The sequence below is a fragment of the Phlebotomus papatasi genome, chromosome 3, assembly GCF_024763615.1.
Source record: "Phlebotomus papatasi isolate M1 chromosome 3, Ppap_2.1, whole genome shotgun sequence".
NCBI classification, from domain to species: domain Eukaryota; kingdom Metazoa; phylum Arthropoda; class Insecta; order Diptera; family Psychodidae; genus Phlebotomus; species Phlebotomus papatasi.
The window spans coordinates 9,962,103-9,984,099 of NC_077224.1; the positions used below are offsets into that span (position 1 = coordinate 9,962,103).

General features: G+C 35.2%; 2 protein-coding genes across 3 annotated transcripts; one reads left to right on the plus strand and one right to left on the minus strand.

The window, feature by feature from the left end:
* Positions 1–4,754: 4,754 nt before the first annotated feature.
* Positions 4,755–12,240, minus strand: LOC129806648 (DNA-directed RNA polymerase I subunit RPA2). The gene is made up of 3 exons (XM_055855389.1): positions 12,059–12,240; positions 10,191–11,993; positions 4,755–6,305 (listed from the first exon to the last, which is right to left on the minus strand). The coding sequence occupies exons 1-3, from the start codon at positions 12,143–12,145 to the stop codon at positions 4,800–4,802; spliced, it is 3,396 nt and encodes a 1,131-aa protein (XP_055711364.1). The 5' UTR covers positions 12,146–12,240; the 3' UTR covers positions 4,755–4,799.
* A 3,054-nt stretch (positions 12,241–15,294) lies between these two features.
* Positions 15,295–21,531, plus strand: LOC129806661 (uncharacterized). Of its 2 annotated transcripts, XR_008752192.1 has the most exons (4): positions 15,304–16,007; positions 16,072–16,246; positions 16,304–16,837; positions 21,434–21,531. XR_008752192.1 is itself a non-coding variant. In XM_055855423.1 (3 exons), exons 1-3 carry the CDS (start codon positions 15,692–15,694, stop codon positions 16,752–16,754), a joined length of 942 nt encoding a protein of 313 aa, XP_055711398.1. In that variant the 5' UTR covers positions 15,295–15,691; the 3' UTR covers positions 16,755–21,531. The 2 variants fall into 2 exon arrangements, 1 of the variants encoding a protein (XP_055711398.1); XM_055855423.1 differs by having other exon boundaries at positions 15,295–16,007; positions 16,304–21,531.
* The last annotated feature ends 466 nt before the right edge of the window (positions 21,532–21,997 follow it).

Genomic DNA, 21,997 nt, shown 5'->3' on the forward strand with positions numbered 1-21,997 from the left:
TCATCAGGGATACTTTCCGTGATTCCAGCAATTCCTTTTTCTACAGGAATTCTAAAGGCTGCAGAAGTGTCCTGTCCTTAGTTCTCGGTCTGTTCTGGAAAGTTTCCTGAAGATTAGTCTGCACACTGACTGTCTCATCTACACTGCTGCGTTTCTGCGTAAATAAATAGAATATATATTGTATTTATCGCTGAAATGAATACAATAATTAACTTACCTTACTTTGAACTGAATCACAAAATGTTTCACAATCTTTTCATGGACTTTCTTCTTTGACGAAAATAAAAACAAAATATAAAAGTGAGGTTATGTTAAAGATACACAAAAATCAGTTATAAGCTGTAGAAGCTTATGGGAGATGTGATTCTTTCATTGTGTAAGCGGTTTGTGCAATCTTGAAAAAATATTTGTATGTGAAAATAATGCAAATTTGTTCCATAAATAATACTCAACTGCGGCATAATTGTGTGAGATTATTTTTGATTTATTGACTTTATAGTTATTACTTTCTAGATTCTAGTATTCAATCAAATCGCATGATTGCAATAGGTGTGAGGACGAAAGAATCTGACATAATGATAGTGAATTATCAAGCATGGCTCTTTCTTATTTTAAAGCATGGACACAGGCAGGATTTATTAATTTTCCACCACCTACAAAACAAGGCTTTCTTAGGAAAAAGATTTTTCCAGAAATATTAACCTTGATGAACCCTCAATGACCTGTAATAGGAATTTCTTTTAATAAATAATATTAACTATGAAAAATCGTATGAAATATCATCCATAGAAATTACAGATTTGGGTCTATTTTCGATTTTTGCTTCCTGGAACTAGGAACAAAGGGCTAGGCTCCTAATTTTTTCAGGAAATGTGAGGCTTAGGACCAGCTATTAAAATATATTGCCATGAGTCACAATTATTGATTAACATAGGAAAAAATTAATTATTATCAAGCTTGGACCATATCAAGCATGGACACTTTCCCCTACTCTAAAATATTGCAAAATATGTTATAATTCATCAGATATAAGATGAAATGTCCAGGAGCAAGACGTCCCACCTGCATTTCACAAAGAAAAACAATGTCCCAACTACATTTCGCTATAGGTTTGGGACGAAAACACTGTTACCCTTGGGGACAATAGGGTCATATATGATCCGGAAAATTCTACACGCTTTTCTGGAAAATTGAGAGTAGTTTATTTATATCAAAATATGCAATATACAATCTTTGGATATTCTATTTTGTGTTTCTAAAGAACTTTTTGCTGAAAAAAATAAATTAAAATAAAAAAAATTTAAAAACAAAAGTAATTTCACAAAGTTCGAAATTAGTGATTTTTGATCTCAAATATTTTCTTTTCCTGAATATTTGGAGTCTTGAGGAAAATTAGCCAAGAATCTTACATCCTTCTATTATGATGTCGTGCACAAACCGATAGATTTCAATTAATGTAAATAGCCAAAAAAAAATGTTTTTTCCCTGGGTCATATACACGCGAAAGAGTTAATTTCGATATTTCGTCAGTTAAATCAGCATTTGTCGTAACTTCCTTTTAACAACTTTTCAGGAGACGAAATTTTCAGTTCAGCATTATTTTTCTTAAAAATGACCCCCGAATGCGATATTTTTGAGTCAAAATAATAAAAGTGGCACTAATAAACTGTAAGTTTAACTCGAGAAAATCTTTATAAAATGATTTAAAAGCTGAGATATTGAGATATATGTTAGAAGAAACACAATAATATTTTATCGTAACTTGCATCGTTTATAAAGCCGTAACTTCCAATGTATGGAGGTCTTGGAAGTTACGACTATTTTCAAAAATGCATTATATCAATTTCAATGACTTTAGTGATAATAAGCGCTGTTCTTGACAAATTCTTCCATCGGAAATTATTTCTTTATTCTCTTCAAGTATAACCGTATCAAACTATTAGAATTGGCGATCGACACTGATTTAAGATCTGAAACAAAAATGGGGTCACCCATGAGAGCTTCTAAACCTAACCTTAAATTTTACCTGAGCCTTTAAATCTTGTCCTCTTAGAATCTTCCCCAATTCTGACTTTCTTTCCTTGGTTATCCTATAAATAGAATCCTTTTAAGTCCTCAAATTCTGTCTTTCTTTAGTTTCCTACTTACAGGTATTTTCTAACTTTTAGTTCAAAATCGTCCTCGTAGACGTCCTTCAGAAACTGTCATAAATCCTATAAATAAATCTTCTGTGAAACGTCTAGTCTAGCCTAATTTTCTCTTGGTTTTTTACTTACAAAGCTTATAAATTGCCAGCAAATTATCACTTCTAAATTTTTCGTCCGTCATGATCGAATTTCCACCAAAAACTGGCATCTCCACCTACATGGCAATACTAAAACTACAAAATGGTTGCCCCCTTACAATTCTATCAATTTGAATTTGAATCTGCAACAAGCGCCTTTATTTGACTAAATTAATCAATTAAACTCTTATTCCTGTCCCTGAAAGCTTTTATTTAATAAATTTTATTGAATAAATTTTGCGCGCCGTATCGCTTGTTTTGTTTTGAATTAATGACAGATGGGCAGGGATTTTTTTTCACAAATATTGAATTAAAATGATTTAATGTTGCATTATTCGCACTGTCTTTGGATATTTGGAAAAGTATGTAAACGTTTTAATGAGAAATATTACAATTTTGCTGCAAATTATAAGCCAGACAAACGAGCGAAAGAAGTTACGGCAAATGCTGAATAGAGAAAATTTTGTATGAAAATTTGTCGTAACTTCCTCAAAAATGGAAGTTACGACAAATTCTGATAAATTTTTATTAATTAAGCGCACATACGATAATTTTTGTGTAAAATAATTTTTAATGGGCTTATAAAAGTTTCTTTTTTCAAGTGCGATTAATAAACAAAATTACGCTGATTCTAAATATGTATATATCCCAAAATCGCAAAAAAGAAGTTACGACAAATGCTGATTTAACTGACGATTTGACTGTAACGTCTGTGATGTTATTGGATGAGTTCTTGACGAGGAAATTAACCGAGTTTGTTCTTCGTTCATGTTGATTTGATGGTCTGTTTCTGTTATAGGGGAAACTGGGGCACCACCAAACAGGGGTACCACCAAACACTGCGATTTTTTAAATTGATATAAGATTTTAGAGAATGACACTTATATGAAATCATAGATACTATAGGGATCCTTGTCCAGCGAAAGAATGACCCACATAGTTCAAGTAGTTTAGAAATAAGAATCTTTTTTCGCAAAATTGTGAGATTTTGATCATTTTAGTCATTTATATATCTACCTGGAAAATAAAACTGAAATAAGTTACATCAAATTTCACTACACCAGTACTTTACTACATGTTTTGGGATAATATTTATGTATCTACTAAAGAAATTAATGTTCACATTTTTTTAAAAGAATATAAAATTCATCACAAAACAGTGTTTGGGGCACCAACAAACAGGCAAATTTCTCACAGTTGCAGATGTCGCGAGCGTAGCTTGAATGGCAAAATTTTTCCTCTTATCTTTCTTACTCTTCATCTCCCTCTTTGTTCGATTTCTGAAATTTATATCCATTCATGGGATTTTCATTCAAGACTCAAGAGAAATATAGTTTCAAGAACCCAATTTTGCATTAAATGATTCTTAATGATTCTTAAATGATTTTAATCAAGGATTGACGAATGATTTCTTGATTTTATTACAAATAATTAGAAGAGCGCGCAAAATTTGAACTTTAGGTATAGTGTTTGCCACGATTTTAGTGGAGCTGCTTTCCAGTCAGAAGTCAAAATGATGAAAAATCCATTGAAAAATATGTTCGGTGTGCAGTGCTTTAGTTTTTTGCTATTTTGGTCACTCATTCTAAATTTTGCAGTGCTTTTTTGAGAATTATTTACATTTTCAATACCTTCTTTATAATTAAGAGTTGTCGTGAATGCCCAAAATAACTTCAATGGGTGAGAAAAACAGGTGTTTTTTGGTGCCTCAGAAAGTGTTTATTGGTACCCCGGGTGATTGGAAAAAAGCGAAAAATGCATGATGATACAATTTTCCTTTTTACGGAAAATTGAAGTGTTTCACATCATTCTTGTATACATTAATATGCAGCCTATACCTAAGACTATAACATGGGGTAAGCAACATTTTTCTAAAATTCACAGTTTTCTTAGGAAATTCAGTCAAAATCGCATCTTTCAAAAGTGTTTGGTGGTACCCCAGTTTCCCCTAGTTGTTGAAGGTGGCGCTAGTAGCGAGGAAGGGAATTGATGGGTGTCAAAGGTGTCAAATGTTGTAACTCAACGAAGTGAATGAAGCGGCTGGTTGTGCAAGACTAAATTTTTATTCAATTGTCGATATATTAATTAGCGAATGAGGGAAATTGGAGTAAGGAATGGGAGTGGGAAGAAGGTAGGACTGGAATATGGGAAGAAAGTTGCAAGGGGGGTTTGCAACAATGTCAAAGTGTATGAGAGAAAAAGTGGCTATATGGAGACCCGAGTGAGTACGACAGCCTTACATAAAATAGAAGAAGAAGGTCCTTCTCCTTCTAGAGACGATTGGACGAGGGGCTAACAATCCCTCCCCGTAAAAGCAAGATTGTTACGAAAATTCGTAAGGAATGTAGTTAACAAACCTGAAATAATCGACGAAACAAAGTGGAAATCCCAGTAAGATGTACATTTTGGTCGTTCAAGCCGGATTAAGAACTTTCTTTTCCAAAACTGCTGGAACATTCAAAGGTATTACTATAATCAAAAAGCTATTTATTCAGTAAATATACAAAAATAATCCTTAAATCTCCGTAAAATCTAGCTTCACGTTGATGTTAACCGAGCAGAGTTGCGTAACCAGGAATTTAAAGATGTAGGGAATCTGGATGTGTCCAATATTCGTACCATCTCCGCAGAGAAGGCACGTAGCGGGAGCACTCTGCAAATCTCCTGCTCCATCCCTGCTGACCACTTTGATAATGGGTCCGAGAAGGCTCCCACATTTCCTGCACACAATCACCGAAACCTTGTCGGAATTGTGAAACAGGCGATCGTGCAGTAGGAAGGATGCTCCGTGCGCTATCAAACTATCTCGTTCCATCTCCCCGAATCTCACTCCTCCGCCTCTCTTTCGACCCTTCACCGGCTGATGGGTCAGGGTATCAACGGGTCCTGTCGCGCGTACTTGCCATTTGTCCGATACCATATGCCTCAGGCGCTGATAGTGGACGATTCCGAAGAAAATGTCAGCTCTGAGTTCCCTTCCATCTGTGCCACTATACATCCTCTCAGTTCCGTAATAATTGTACCCTCCTGCCTCCAGGAGTCGTCCAAAGTAATCAATTGCTGTATCTTTCTCTGTAAACTTAAACGGAGTGGCATCGTGCACCAGACCATGCAGTGCTCCACTCTTCCCCGCCATCATCTCAATCATCATAGCAATGGTCATTCGAGACGGAAAACCATGAGGATTGAACACAATATCCGGAATTAAGCCACTTTCCGTGAAAGGCAGATCAACATCTGGCCATTTCTGCGAGCAAATACCCTTCTGCCCTGCTCTACTGGCAAATTTGTCTCCCACCGAGGGATTCCTCTGTACTCTAACTGTGATACAGGCCTGCTTGGGCGCACTATTGACAAAGCCCCCACATATCCTCACATTGTCCACAATGCAGTCCTCCTTGTCCTTGTACAGCACAGTCTCATAAACTGCCTTGTTCGTGTCGAAGTAGCAGTAAAATGGAGATTTGTGGCTCAATTTTGTTCCAGGATGTGGGAATCCATCAGTATCCAGAATTTGCGCTAACTTTGGATTGTGAGGATCGCGCGCAAAGTAAAAATCTGCCTCTTTGAGATCCACAAACGTACTCTTCTGAATACTTCCATGCGCCAGACCTCTCTCATAAGCCGCTTTGTTGATGATCATGGCATCCTCCATGTCATATCCCGTGTACGAGATAACAGCCACGATTGCATTCGTGCCCATGGCAAAGTCATCCATATCAATGTTGTCATGATGCACAGGCCTGAATAACGGCGTCGAGGGCGTTTGCAGCCGATAGAGCTTTGTGGCTGCTTGGAGGAAGTAATTCTGACAAGGAGTTCCCATCGTTTGCTTCCCCATCTGACACTGATACATATTTCTAGGGGATTGGTTGCAATCCGGCATGGGAATCAAATTAGCCAGATTACTCATAAAAGCAGTCTTTGAGAGTTCCATGTGAGTTGTTACTCCTGGATAAATCTCTTCCGGACATATCGCAATCTCCATGAAGACTTGCTCAAATGTTCCCACATATTCCACCTGTGAAAAGTTTGTTAATTATACACAAAGAATCCGAAAAATGCAAGACTGTTTCTTGGATAAAAAAGTACGAGATTGGAATTATCAAGATGATAAAGATGCTGGAAATATGGTATTTTATCATCTTTTCTTATTCTGACATGATGAAAATTGTAAAGGGACCGATTTTAGCATGTTTTCTGTGATTCTTGGATATGTTCAGTTCCATTGAATTACAAGCATATTTATAAAAAGGGATGATTCTCTCTTTTCAAAAAAAAGGAGAGAAAAAAGAATGTTCTAACCAAGTTCCATTCTAAATGTAACGCCAGTCCTGGATTTTTCATCCTATAATCTTCGATTTTGCGGAGTAAAATAAAATTTGACAGTACAGGTTTACCCGAAACTGTCATCGAGGAGGGCTTGGGATCATCGAATTGAGGTCTTTTTCATCGGTGGCAGCCAAAATCCCGAAAGCCAAAATCCCGAATTTTTAAAATCCTAAAAGGGATGAAATTAATTATATGGAGGAAAATGTTTAGAATAATTTCCCAAGTCACAGAAGATTTCCCTTTGCCTCCAGCAAGCGCGAGTGCAATCGTGGGAGTAGCTATGACACTTTTAAGAATTCGGGATTTTGGCTTTCGGGATTTTGGCCTATTCGGGATTTTGGCTTTCGGGATTTTGGCGTTCGGGATTTTGGCTTTCGGGATTTTGACCGGGACCCCCTTTTCATAAAGGCTAAATATTCCCGAAGATCAGCCTGAGTCTATTTGACCCCTTAGAGAACTGTACATCTCTAATAAATACAATGGTTCTTCTGAACTATAAGTCCCCTGATCCTGATCGGTACTCTATTTATCTATCACGAGAGGCCAGATATCCATGACGCTCAGTCTCACGAAGTCTATTAAGGAAAATAAGGGCGCGTATAAGGAATAGAGAGGTGGAAGATCGTATCTCACTAGAATAATGCGATATGCTTGAGACGGCTGAGATAGGAACGCAGTATTCAGACGTACTTGACGCAATATATTACCAAAACGTGTAGCTTAAGCATAAAAAGGTTAAGATTGCGCCTAAAAACACGCACAGCTCAATCATAAAATTGTTAAAAATGCGCTTAAAAATATGCACAGCTCAAACATAAAACGGTTACGAATGCGCCTAAAAACACGCACAACTTAATCATTGAACAGTTAAGATGGCGCTTAAAATCACGCACAGCTCAATCACAAAACGTTAAATGGCCTTATCATGCACAGCTCAATCATAAAACGAATTTTACCATAAATATAAGTATGTAAACTTAATATTTGTATGCAGAAGAACAAAAAATCGTTACATTTCAAAGAATTCGAGGCCCGAATTTATCTCTAATTCGGCTGTCATTTCGGTCCCAAATGCCCGAATTTGAGAGAGTCTACTGTAATTACTCTAAATTTTTATATCTTTAAAAAAATGTATTTAAAATGTGTTTCAGATAAATTAATTTGTTTTTATTTGAGATAACCCTAATTAAATTATCAACCTATGCAAAATATTGTAAAATAAAAAAAAATAAAAATCAAATTGAATTCTTTTTTTTTTAAATTAAAAACATGAAAAAAAATCTTAAAAGCAGAAATTGAAGCTATGAAAGAATTTAATAAAGTTTTTTTTTACTGCTCGAATTCAAAGAGACAGCAGTTCGTCAGTTAAATCAGCATTTGTCGTAAGTTCCTTTTGACAACTTTTCAGGAGATAAAATTTTCAGTTCAATATTATTTTTCTTAAAAATGAGCCCCGAATGCGATACTTTTGAGTCAAAATAATAAAAGTGGCACTAATAAACTGTAAGTTAACTCGAGAAAACCTTTATAAAATTATTTAAAAGCTGCAATATTGAGAAATACAGTGCCCGCTCTCTAATCCGGATCGGTGTAATCCGGACGAGTTATCGACGGTTACATTTAAAATAATTTTGAGGTCATGCATGCATGTGTCTTCACCAATGAAAATGAATTATCCTACGATGTTTTTGTTTAAAAATGAAGTAAATAGCATAAAAATTTCTAATTATGTCTTTTTAATCTTCTTTAAAACTTTTATTCTAATTCAACAAAAAAAACCTTGTAATATATTTTCGAGACGTTGAACTAATTCAAAAAATCCATCCGGATTACGTAGCGGACATCTGTCATATTGTCTCCCAATCATCCGGATTACAAAGCGGGCACTGTATGTTAGAAGAAACACAATAATATTTTATCGTAGCTTCCATCGTTTTATAAAGTCGTAACTTCCAATGTATGGAGATCTTGGAAGTTACGACAATTTCATAAAATGCATTATATCAATTTGAATTATTCTAGTGATAATAAGCGCCTTTATTTGACTAAATTAGTCAATTAAACTCTTATCCCTGTCCCTAAAAGCTTTTATTTCATAAGTTTTATTGAATAAATTTTGTGCGCCACGTCGCTTGTTTTGTTTTGAATTAATGACAGATGGGAGGGATTTTTCTCACTTTTTTCTCGCAAATATTGAATTAAAATGATTCCATGTTACACTATTCGCACTGTCTTTGGATATATGGAAGAGTTTATAAACGTTTTATTGAGAAATATTGCAATTTTGCTGCAAATTACAAGCCACGCAAGTGACTAAAAGAAGTTACGGCAAATGCTGATTATTGAAAATTTTGTATGAAAATTTGTCGTAACTTCCCCAAAAATGGAAGTTACGACAAATTCTGATAAATTTTTCTTAATTAAGGGCACTTACGATAATTTTTGTTTAAAATAATTTTTATTGGGCTTATAAAAGTTTCTTTTTCACAATGGCGTTTAATAAACAAAATTACGCTGATTCCAAATATGTATATATCTCAAAATCGCAAAAATAAAGTTACGATAAATGCTGATTTAACTGACGAGTTATATAATCGACTTTTTTTAAACTTGTCACTGTTCTGGAGCTTAAACGGTAAGAGATATCGACTTCCAGTCTTCGATGACCCCCAATAAAAAAACAAAGTCTCTCGACGTTTGTTATTCCCCCGCCCCACCCCCCCCCCCTCTAACCCCTCCAAAAACCATGTTTTTTAGTTTTTCTCAAAATTGGCCCAAGCTTTTTCAGTTATTTTCGGATATGTTTTAGAGCTAGTCCAGTCGAACATTTCGCCCAAACATACCTATGACCGGAAAATTCGCCATTTTGAATTATTGAAGGTCAAAGGTCAACCACTTTGGAGGGCTCATTTTTCAACGGATTTGGTTAAATTTGGATTTTTTGGAAAGGTATTGAAATTTTGAACCCGGCTGCATCGGTCTTCTTCGGTAATGAATCGGTTAAGTATTGACTTTTTGATTTTCAAATGCTTTTGTGATATGAATCAATTTGAACTCTAGTAGATCAGTGATATCAAAAGATTATGCAAAAAGCTAATTCACGGTGACCTCTATCTCGTGAGTTCGAGCATTCCGCGAAGCTAGGACGCTTTGTCATGTCTTTTATTTTTCTTAATTTAAATAAAATTTTAAATATTTCAAAAACAGTTTTAATTTTTTTTCTATGAATTATTAATAAAAAAACAAAAATAAAACTTCATTTATTTTAATAATTCATCTATGGATTTTTAAAATATTTAACCCTGGATTGTTTTTTTTTCATAAAATGCAAAAAAAAATCGTGAAACATTGTTTTTGTCTTTAGTTTTCTGTTTTTGCTGTGATGAAAATTGTGTTTCCATGTTTATAGAAATGTTTTCGTCTTTCCAAAACCATTTCTCGATCAAGGGATCTGTGTTTCTATATTGACTTACCCCTCGGATTTTGGGTAATTTTTTTTAATTTTTTTTAATAATCTTTTTTTAAAAATTTATCCAAAAAATATTTTGTCTAAGATTAATAAAATGTCACTTACCTTGTTGACCATGAGATTAATCACCGGACGCATCATCCTGGCTGCTCCTAGGAACAAAAACAGTCCGGGAAAGAGTCCTCCTTGCTTCCTCGGAACACTGACAATCTCCAGTGTGTTGGGAATCACATCTCCTGCCACTTTCTTCAGCCTCAGCTTGTCCACAATCCTACTGACTTGGTTTTCTTGCACGTAGCCTAGTAATCTTCCTTCGAGGATCACTGTCAGCATGCTCTTGGCATTTCCCACGAAGGCATTGTCTATGCCCGTCATTCCGAGTTTTAGCAGTTCTTGTTCGACTCTTTGATGGTCATTGAGCTTTGGTGCCCGGGAGACTGTGCAGTTGATGGTCAGGTGATTCAGGAGGCCACAGGGAGTACCGTCAGGCGTGTGTACGGGACAGATGAAGCCCCAGGCGTCCGGAAGGAGTTTCCGGACGTCAGTTGTGCGCATCTCCGTGAAGAATGCTCCTCGATGGATTGCCCGGAAGTGAGACATGTAGCGCATCCGGTTGATGTTCTCTGCCATTATGACTAAGCCGGAAGTCTGCTGCAGCCCGAGATTTCCGGAACTATTGAGTGTTCCTGTGGCTAGGAAATTCTCAAATTGCCTCGTGAAGCTGCCACAGTACTTCATGGCCATCATCATTTCCGACTGACTGAGAGTGAAGCCAGTCATATTGGCTCTTTTTAGGATGTTGAATTGCAGGGATATCAGATACTGCTGCAGTCGATCTTTCAGCATCATCTGGATGAGATGACCACCCAGGAGCACCTCGTGCATCATTGTACTGTCAGCTCCCTCGGCTACAATTTTGTCCTGGGCAGCCTGGAAGAGTTTCTGGATCATCAGGCAGATCATGTGGAATTTGTCCTTGTTCTCCGTGAGATGAATTAGGAGTGTCTGCTTCAGCAGATACTGTCCCACTTCGATATCCGACATCCACGTGGCGTAGTGTTTATTCAGTCTCTTCCTGAACACCTTTCCCAGGAATTCCAAGCACTCCTCGTGCGTATGGAGACCTTCATCCTGCAAATCTCTCAGCATGCTCTGGACACAACCGCAATAGTACAAATCATCCTCATAGCCCCGGATGCAGGATTGATAGATCTGAAGATCAGTTACTGGCATCAGAGCCTTCAGGAGCATCATCACCGGAAGATACGACATAGCCTTCTGATACGACAGCATAAACTTGGCTGTTCCATTGTTCAAAAAATGCAGCACATTATTCGTGGTCGTGTGATCAGGCATTTCCGATCGAATAATAACCCCAACGTCACTGAACAACTTCCCACGATCCCTCCACGAGCCTCTCTTCAAAGCTATCGGATAGTTTTTCCGTGTCTGTATCAGCATCCGAATAAGCCTCTCATTGCCCTTCACCACAAAATAACCACCCCATTCATTCTCATGCTCTCCCACCTTCACCAATTGTCCAGGATTCATCCTGCTCAGATTGCAGAGCTTCGATTGCAGCATTATCGGCAATTCTCCAACATCTTTGTCAATTGGTGGCTTTGGCAAGCCATTCACCGACCATGCCAGCCGCAAATAGCACTGCCCTCGGTACGTGGCATTCCTCTGACGACATTCCATCGGATAGATCCGCCGTGTCCGGGCATCAATGACAGTTTGGGGCACAACTGGATTGGACAGCGTGAAATTTTCAATCCTGAGCATCACTCTGTCCTTGCTGGGCAGCTCAAATTCCACCGGCTGCAGGTTCTTCACACAATCCGCCAGACCCTCATCCACCATGTAGTTGAAGGACTCAATATGTGGAGCCCCCATAATCTTAAGAATCTGCCCGGAGAAACATAACCCTAATTTCCATCCAAAGAACTTTACCCGGTGATTTTTCATCTTACCTCATTTTGTCCCTTCTTGATTTCCCGGAATTGTGGTTGGGAATTTGTCAATCTGGGTTTTGTGTTGGGTTTTGGGGCGCTCTCCATGGTATTTCCAGCGATTTTCACTCACAATTCGAACACATGGAAGCACGCGCGAGATGAAAACATTTAGCACTGAAAACGCACGTGGTGTATACCCAAGCAACCTTGCACGCAGTGTGATTCAAACTATGGCCACCTAAAAAAAACGTGCTTTTCTTGCTTTCCAATCATTTTGCGTTTTTAGTTCAATTGATAGATTTTCACCGTTTTCACTAATTAAAAATAAAACAAGAAATAAAAGTTATATCGGTTCACCCACAAAAACACGTTTATTTATGCTAAAATTGCGTAAATGCGATTACTCATTATTAATTAAAAATATTAATAATGGTTTTTGAAAAATACAGTAGAAGACTCACGCTACCCAAAGAGCATTTTCTGACCAATTCGAAAATTTGACAAAATATTGTCGAAATACGCCCGATAGATTCAGAGATTTCGATTTAATTTCGACGATTTGGCCAAGTTTTGCTTATTGGGTAATTCGGCTCTTTTCGGGCTACTTTTTAATTCAGACAACAGTTACATTTGAAAAAAGTTTGTTGTCAATTTTCAAGTTATGATTATGTATCAAATGAAGGAAATACAGTAGACTCTCGCAAATTCGGCTCTTTTAAGATCGGGCTACTTTATAATTCGGGCGGCAGTTAAATTCGAAAAAAGTTTATTTGTTGACATTTTTCAAGTTCGATTATGATTATCAAATGAAGCAAATCTGCTCAAATTTGTCATGAATTGTCTTAGCTTTAATGTGATTTTGCATTATTAAGAGGTTTTTTGAAATTTATAATTAACAATGAGCATATAAACTCAATATGAGTATGCAGATGAACAAAAAATCGTCGCATTTGAAACAATTAGCTGCCCGAATTTATCTCTAATTCGGTTGACGTTTCGGTCCAAAATGCCCGAATTTGGGAGAGTCTACTGTATGCTCAAATTTGCCATGGTCTGTCGTCATGAAGTGATTTTACATTATTTAGGAGTTTTCACTAAATTTACCATTAATATGAGTATGTAAACCAGAGGTGTGCAAGAACCGTTTGAAACCGAAAAAACGTCAAATAAAGCTTGTTCGTCAATGGTCAAAACCGTCAAAACGCTACCTGAGCAAACTTATTTTGACGTTTATTCGGTACCAACGGTTCTTCCACACCTCTAATGTAAACTTACATAGCGATGCAACATTATTTTCGTATCTTATAAGATAAGATGTTAAATTTTGAATTATAAGAATTTGGTATGCAAGATTAAGTTCTATAAAGGTGAATTTATTTGAACGAGACTACCATGCAAGCTTTGGGTGTCATTTAGTTTCCGCGTTATTTTCCTTTTTGAAAAGCAGAAGGCGGGAAGAAAAAAAGTGGAAAATATAATATTTTTATTGAAAACGTTGATTCTGAGGACACGATGGCCAAAGGAATGTGCAAAAAAGGTGCGTTTATTGGTAAGTAATAATTCTTTGAGGTCAAGAAATCACAATCAAAAGCTGACTTTAGATATTTCCTGATGTTCAAATTCTTTTACAGAAGAGATATCTACAGGGATCAAACGGAAGTCAAGATCAACCCGGAGGTGTTTCTTGTCTTTGTAGAGCACAACTTCCAGGCAAAGCTTACATCCATTTCATCAGAAACTTTATCAAAAGATGTGTCTGTATGATCCAATAGGATACAATAGGTAACGGAGAAGATTGGATAAAAACTTTGTGTGACACAGGTAAAGAGGACGTCCCTACAAAAATAACTCGTTCTGAAGAATAATCTGTCGAAGATTGGACAAATATTTCACTGGCAGTGTGTAAATTGTATTAAGAAAAGGATTTTAAACATTTTAAAATTTTCTACCGCCGAAGACATTATTTTCTAAGAAGAAGATATATATTGTATTTTCCAAGAAAAAAAGTATTTTAATGAATTAAAGATTTTTCAACTTCAAATAAATAAAATGATTCTTAAGAAAACCATTCCTTAAATTTTCCTCTCGAAAATCACACAAAAACAGAAAATCTCGTACTTTGCGGCACCTCTGAAAGTGTCCATAAGAGATGAGACGTTTTGAGGTTGGAATTCATATTTTATAAAATTCATCACTCAGGGTTGCATCGCAAATCTCGTTCATATAAAATCTCGTTCTGAACAGAGCCTGTCAATAAAATTACGAGATTTGACATCTCGTTCATAAAGTTGCATTGCAAATCTCTTAAGTTAATAGACTAATAGACGAGATCTGTAAAGTTGCATCGCGCTGTAAATTTTATTGTGATATCATCCTCAAGAAGATTTTTTAACAAATTAAATGAAAATCGGATGTGGATAATAGTGCTTACTTTTTTCGGCTGTGTAAATACCTTTGGCCATACATTCTACACGTAGCGCACCTTACGGATTTTAGTAAAAAGAATCGTGACTTTTGACTGATTTTTACATCAAATAGAAAATTTTCAAAAAGTCGTTTAAAATACTCTAATAATCACATAAAATTGGTGTTAAATAAGATTTGGCTTGTGCTGTGTATTTGTGAAAGTTTTCGAAAGCTATTTCTTCTGTTATTTTATTAAAATTCTATTGGAAACAAGTGGCCAAAAGTGCTTACAAAGTTTCCAAAAGTACTGAAACATGCATAATTGCATAAAATGTATTTTTCACTAAAATATCCAAAAATATTGGGAATTCTCTTGGATTATTAGGAAGAAACGGCTTTAAGGTATCTTTGTACAAAATTACAAGCACATGAAACCTTAAAGTGGCCAAAAGTACTTACTCCACCCTGTGTTTAATTTAATTATTGAAATTTATAATAAATTAACACTATTAAGCAGAAATTCTTTTAGACTTTTTTTAGTATACTAATTATAACAAAATAAATAAATTAATTAAATTTTTCTAATTCTCTCTTCTCTAATTCTCTTTTCTAACTAATTTTTCTCTTCATGGGTTAGAGATATCGACTTAGATTCTTTGGACGACCCCCCTTCCAATTATGTTAAACTAAGGAATATTAACATGACCCTCATTTCACTCCTCCCTTTAGTTAAATAAAATAAAATTACTGAATGAAATACAATATCTGTGACCTATTTTGATGAAGTACAAAACTCACCACTTTCAAATGTAACGGCTGTTTTATATTCACCACTTTTGTTTTGATTCGTTTTTTGCGTTTATTATTGTTAAATTTTCCTTAGAAAAAACTGTAATTTTCTTTTAAAAGACCTTAAAAATATAAAAAAAGTAACTTTTGAAGTTTTTCCAGTGAAAAACAAAAAGTGTCAGTACAAAATTCCATTGCAAACCTGTTGAAAACAATTTCTATAAATTTTGAGGTTCAGTGAAGTTTTTGTCAATTGAATTTTTCTGCGAAAAAGCGGTGAAAATTAAGAAAATTTAGGTGAAAAGGCTGATAATCAGTGAACCAAGTAAACAGCTTTTTGTGTAAACAAATCCAGGGAGGAGAGTGAGAGATTTGCGCGAGAAATCCGTGATATCGGTCTGCGCAACACTCACACTGCCACAGGAACGGGGAAAGACAAAAAGTGCCCCCGTGAACATGTTTGTGAACACGGACCGACACACGTTCACTTCGCAACAAATCGGTTTGTGTGCTCGGGAGGAGGTTTTTCGTCGCGCAAAAGAACTCTGTGGGCGACTGGACAGTTCAATCTCAATCTCAAGTAATTTTCATCCTCAACACGTCACCATGGACAGGTACAGGCTGATGGAGTCACACGTGAAGATCTCCGAGCAACTGATAAAACTGGTAAAGCCACATCCGGAGCTCTATGACATGAATTCGCATCTGTACAACGACAGAGCCCACATCGATGGCCTCTGGGCACAAATCTCCAATGTCATGCAGCTGTCCAGTGAGTTGACAATGTCCCTGATATCCCTTGGTTCCTGGTACAGAAGCCCCTTTTCCCTTTGCAGTCCCAGAAGTCAGGACAAAGTGGAACTCCCTGAGGAGTCAATTTATGAGAGCTTTGAAGCACGAGAGGATGCCTTTTGGGGCTTCCGGACGTCGCAGGAAGAAGTGGTACATGATGGATTCCCTGAACTTCCTTCGAGGTGTCCTCACACTTCCAGAAAACGCAGAGATATCAAGGTAAGTCCCAGAAACTTCCCTGCCCAGAAGCCTTCATCAAAGGCTCCCCTTTTTTAGCGACAAGTCCCTCCCGGATGCAGGAGGAATGAAGAGGCTACCGTCCTACCCTGAAATCCCACTCGTGGTGATGAAGCAAGAATCCCAGAGTGGCGAGAGCGATGGGGAAGTTGAGGAAGTGTCAGTGGAGAAGAAAAGCAGACTCTGTGCTGAAGATACAGAAACTCCCGGAAAATTCGGAGAGAAATCCTTCCCTGAGGATTCCTATGCCTCAACATGTCTCTTCGACGAGGCAGCCGGACACTCCAGTGGCGTGCCACAAGTCGGAAACTACGATCAACTGTTTTTCCAGAGTCTCGATGAGGACATCAAGAAACTGGCTCCACATCGACGTCGACGCCTCAAGGAGATCTTCCTGCAGACCCTGAACAATCTCCTGGATCAGCAGGAGATGGAGCAGGAACGGAATTCCGTGGCCAGGGTGTGTCAGAGCCAGAGGGCTCCAAATTGAAGCGGAATCCTCTCAAATGTCGCCCTTTTACCGTTTAAATGTCGTGAGTGGCTCTGAAAGCCTCGTCGTTTTGTGATTTCAAGGTAAGATCTTCACTTACATTTACCATCTTTGTTAATTCCTGGACTCTAGAAGCCTAGGAAAACAGTCCGGGTGTCCTAATCACAGAGGGAAATTAGTAAAACTAGTGGTAAGCTTATTTGAGCTTATGGGAGCTGTGATTCTTTCATTGAAGTTTGTGAACCATCTTCCGGAACTCGAAAAAAATATTGTAGATGGGCCTATAATTCCCTTGGAACGTTTTGGAGAGAAAAGCTACCTATCCAGATAGTTTCCCTTGAAATTCTAGATTTTTTTTAAGGTAAAAAGTTCATTAGGATTTTGAGGTTATGGGGGTTACGGTGAACATAACCTTAAAAAAGTTTTTGCTCTTTTTAAGCAAAATTTATCCATTTCAGAGGGAATTGGAGCAATTTAAAGCCTAATTTTTATCTTTTTGGGCAAGACATATTTATTTTTTTAAGCCTCAACACGATTAATAATAATAATCTTTAAAAATTTAAAAACACTTCATTCTAACCTTATGCCCTAAACACACTTACGACTTAATCCGAAAGACGACTTAGTGGAAAATTATGGAAATGCAGTTTAATCATTATTTTGAATATAATTACGCTAAGCTATCTCTCGGCTAATCCTCAAGTCTGCCGAGGCCCTTGCAATACCTTTGATCTTTTAATTTTAATTTATAAGAACCAAAATTTGAACCAGTTCACAGAGATTTATCTGAGGATTTATGCACAGGGGTAGATATTCTCTACTTATTTTTTTATTTAAACTTTGTTGATTTGAACAAGCAGAAAAATAGTCATAATTTTGAGGTTATGGTGAATATAACCTTAAAAAACATAATGAAAATTCAAGTAATAATGAGAATTCTTCGGACTCAAGCAATTATTTTTGAAATCATTTATGTTTTGTGTGGGAAATGGAGCAACTTAAAGTCCTCTTTTTATTTGTTTTTGAAAGTATTGCATTCTAACCTTAAAATATTTTAATTTATTGGGCCTAAATATTCTCTTGCAACGAATGCACACAGATTTATCTGTGGATTTATGCACAGGATATTCCAAACTTACAGTCGAGTTCCTCAAATTTTAACTCCTCAAATTTAAACGACGACGGTTGAATTCAAAAGTGCAAAATTTGAGGTTATATGAAGAAAGTTTTGCGTCAAATTTGAATAAGAACCATTTTTCTCTGGTGTTTCCTCAATATTATTGTATTATATTAGCTTCCGCAACAAATTCCATTAATTTCACAACAAATTACATTGATAATATTCTCTAAAGTTATTTCACATAAAAAGTAAGGTATTTCACATAAAAAGGAAAGTGCATTTCACATAAATTCCGTTACGTTTTTGAAAATATTGTTCAAATTTGAGGTGTGGGAAATGTCATCTATACCCTCCAAATGTTCAAATTTGAGGAACTCTACTGCAATTGTAGTTGGAATTTATAGATTTCTATTATAAGTACAAAAAATAGTTAGGAATTTGAGGTTATGGTGGACATAACCTCACAGTTATGAAAATGGAAGAAATGATCAGAATTCTTTAGACTTAAGCAATTATTTTTAAATTTATTTCTTAGTGTGGGAAATGGTGGAACTGGTAGAACTCAAAGCTTTGTTTTTATTCTAAAATGCATTAATTCTAACCTTATGATATTTTAAGTCTAAGTTATTAGGCCTAAATTGTCTTGAAAAAAAATTAACTCAGATTTATCTGTGGACTTATGCAGATAAATATATATTTTCTACTTACTTCTACTTGAAATTTATGGATTTCTATTACAGGCTAAGAAAAAAAGTTAGGAATGTGAGGTTATGGTGAACATAACCTTTAAAAAAAAAAGTCATACAAATGGAAAAAATTATGAGAATTTCCCGGGCTTAAGGAATTACTTTCACAAAATAGCCCATAATCAGAGAAAAATAGACCATCTTGAAGTTTTTTTTTAAATTCTAAATTGCATAATTTTAACTCTACGATATATTAATTAATTAGGCCTAATTCTCTTGGATCGAATTGACACAGATTTATCTGTGGACTAATGCAGAGAGGTAGATGTCCTCTGTTTAATTTTCTTTGAACTCTCCCGATTTTTATTACAGGTAAAAAAAAATTAAGGATGTGAGGTTATGTTAAATATAACCTTGAAAAATACCCAAATGGAAGAAATATCAGAATTCTCCGAAGTGAAGCAACAATTTTTAAAATTTATCCATTTCAGAGGGAAATGGAGTGACTTGAAGACTTCTTTTTATCTTTAAGTTTGAAAGTATTTCATTCTAACCTTACAATATTTTAATTTTTTGGGATTGAAGTCCTTTGGAAAACATTCACGTAGATTTTTCTGCGGATTTATGCAGAAGGGTAGATATTCTGTGCATATTTTGAATTCTACTTGAACAATTCACTTTTATTAAATGTAAAAAAAAGTTAGAAATGCAAGGTTATGGTGAATATAACCCCAAAAAAAAGTTAAACAAATTGACGAAATACCAGAATTCTCCGAACTTAAGGAATTATTTTTGTAAACTTATCCATTTCAGAAGAAATGAAGCATCTTCAAACTTTTTTAAATTACTAATTTGATAAAGAAGTTATCCTAAAATTTGAGGTTATGCATCTCATTGCGCTCTATTTGTTGAAATTGAATTTGTAGCTCATTTTTTCATGGCTTCAATATTGATCAAAAATCTCAATCATTCATTTACACTGCAGTTTATAAGGTCGCACATATTTGAATTTAAGGTTAAACTTAACATAACCAAGTTTTCAGATAAACCTTTTGGTTAAATAAAAGAATGCAGTCTTTTAGCAAAGTTTTTCTACTAAAGCCAATTATTGAAATGATTGAAATCTGAGTTTTTTTTACGTTTTAAGTTATATGAAAATGCTCAGTTATTTCAAAAATCAAAAATTAACCTGATTTTTCTCTAGAACAGTACGTCCTGACAGAATATATTTCTGCATTTCAAGAAATCACTTACAAAATCCCTCAGAGAAATGGGAAATTTAAGGTTAGAATAAAACAAATTATTCTGTTAAAGGATTGAAACGTATTAGGGTCTTATAAAGACATTTTTGAGGTTATATACTAATAATATTGGGTTTAAGTGTTAGTAGAAGTCTTCGATCTCCTTATAAATATCTCACATAAAGGTGGCTGCTTCTGCTCTATAATGAACCTAAGTCAATCGTTACATAAAGCAAATTTAAGGTTATATTTGACGTAACCTCGAAAATTCATATTGTCACGGAAATTTTACAACAGTTTCCAAGATTTATTACAATTTTAGAACAATTTAAACACGTATGAATTAAAAAAAAGACGATCATAATTTTTGATGAGTCTCTGTGTCTGAGAAACTTAACGAATTTTAGCCACCGAAGTTCCATTTCTAACTACAAACAATGTAAATCGTTTTTCTTAGTATGGTTTTCAGTCAGGACAGTCAGGTATTTTTTAGGCTAAATTTAATCTAAGCGATGGTTAAACACAACAATCTCTTCTTAGGTTTTTTAGGTTATACTTAACATAACCTCAAATTCAAGGGACAAATTAGGATTTATCGTGAAATCGCGTGATTTTGCGATTTATAAACCGAAATCTCGAGATCATGCGATTTAAGTACGTTCCACAGCCCGCTCCAATGCCTTTTTATTAATATCATCCCTTTACTAATTGTACAAACTCTTTTTAGTCGAATAAGAGAATAAAGACGAGTTACAATTACAATTGAATGGTTTCACTTTTTTGAAGTTAAAGGGATTTTCACCGAAAGAATTTAGATAGGGGAATAGACTTTAACAGATATCTGCTATTTGATTAAGCTTTTACTGCAAAAGAATTTTACGTTTATATTTTTTAATTTTGGGCAGTTATTGTAGCTTTTAGATCTGCTCAAAAATTTACATTGATATCTTTCCTTGAATTGTAAATATACATATAGTTGTAGAAAAATTAATAATTTATTCATTAAAAGTACAAAAAAAAAATTTGATGATTTACTAGTTACCTAAATCGGTTTTGTTTGAAATTAAAGTTATTAAACTCGCTTCAGACATAAGGTTTATCCTCATGGCCTAATGGTTAATGCCTCAATAAGCAAGATTTTTGCCAAAACCTTGATTTATGATTTTTTTAAAAGCAAAGACTTTGAAAAATCACAACGTTTGGCTGCTTAGAAATTCTGGACTTTGTGAAACTGAGCTAAAACTAAGGCTGAACCTCCAGTCTGAAGACCGCTTTACACGGAACGTTAAAACAATATTTTAAAGTGTTATATTTCGAAAACGGATTGTTGGATTTTCGAGTATAGAAGCATATTTGAAAGGTTTCAAGAAGGCCTTACAGCAAAGGTGTTTGAATTGAATTTCAATGAGTATTTTGGCCTTGAAATCAATATTCCAAATTTTTAATACAATATAAAACCGAATAAAACCGTTTTAGTAGATTTTTGTGATTGCTCATAATGGGGTTATAATGAATTCGGTCGTAAATGGTTCACTGATTTTCATCACAAAAAAAAAACTGGGATTATGAAGGAATCACAGCTAATTGATGGGAAACTTTAATATGTGAATTTATCGACATTATACATTCTAGTTAGAAAGCCCAAAAGTCTAGGGTTTTAGGATTTAAGAATGACTACATAAAGCTATTGTAATTGCAAATACAGAAAAATATAATCAAATAAATGTGGATTTGACTTGTTTACTTACTTAAATTAGTAAATTTGGTAAGTAAATTGGTTTCATTACTTCTGAATATTCCCTTTGCCGATAAATATTTCACTTAACTTTCATTTATTTTCAATCCCTTTATCGATTTTACTTTTTTATTTTACCATTTTTCATTATTACCAAAATTACCAACCTCTGCTGCAGCCTCTTTTCTTTTAACTAATTCTTTCTTTAATTCAATCCGTTTTCACCAATGACTTAATTAATATAAGGAAAAAATAAATGAGCAGTAAAAAGTTAAAAGTGGTCAGCAAAAAATTAAATTTGATCAGCAAATAATTCGAAATGATCAGTAAAAATATTAATTTTTGTCAGTAAAAAGTAAAATTTGGTCAGTAAAACTTCGAATCGATCAGTAGAAATATTCGAGTTGATCAGTAAAGAATAAAATGGGGTCAGTAAAATATAAAAAATGGTCAGCAAAAAA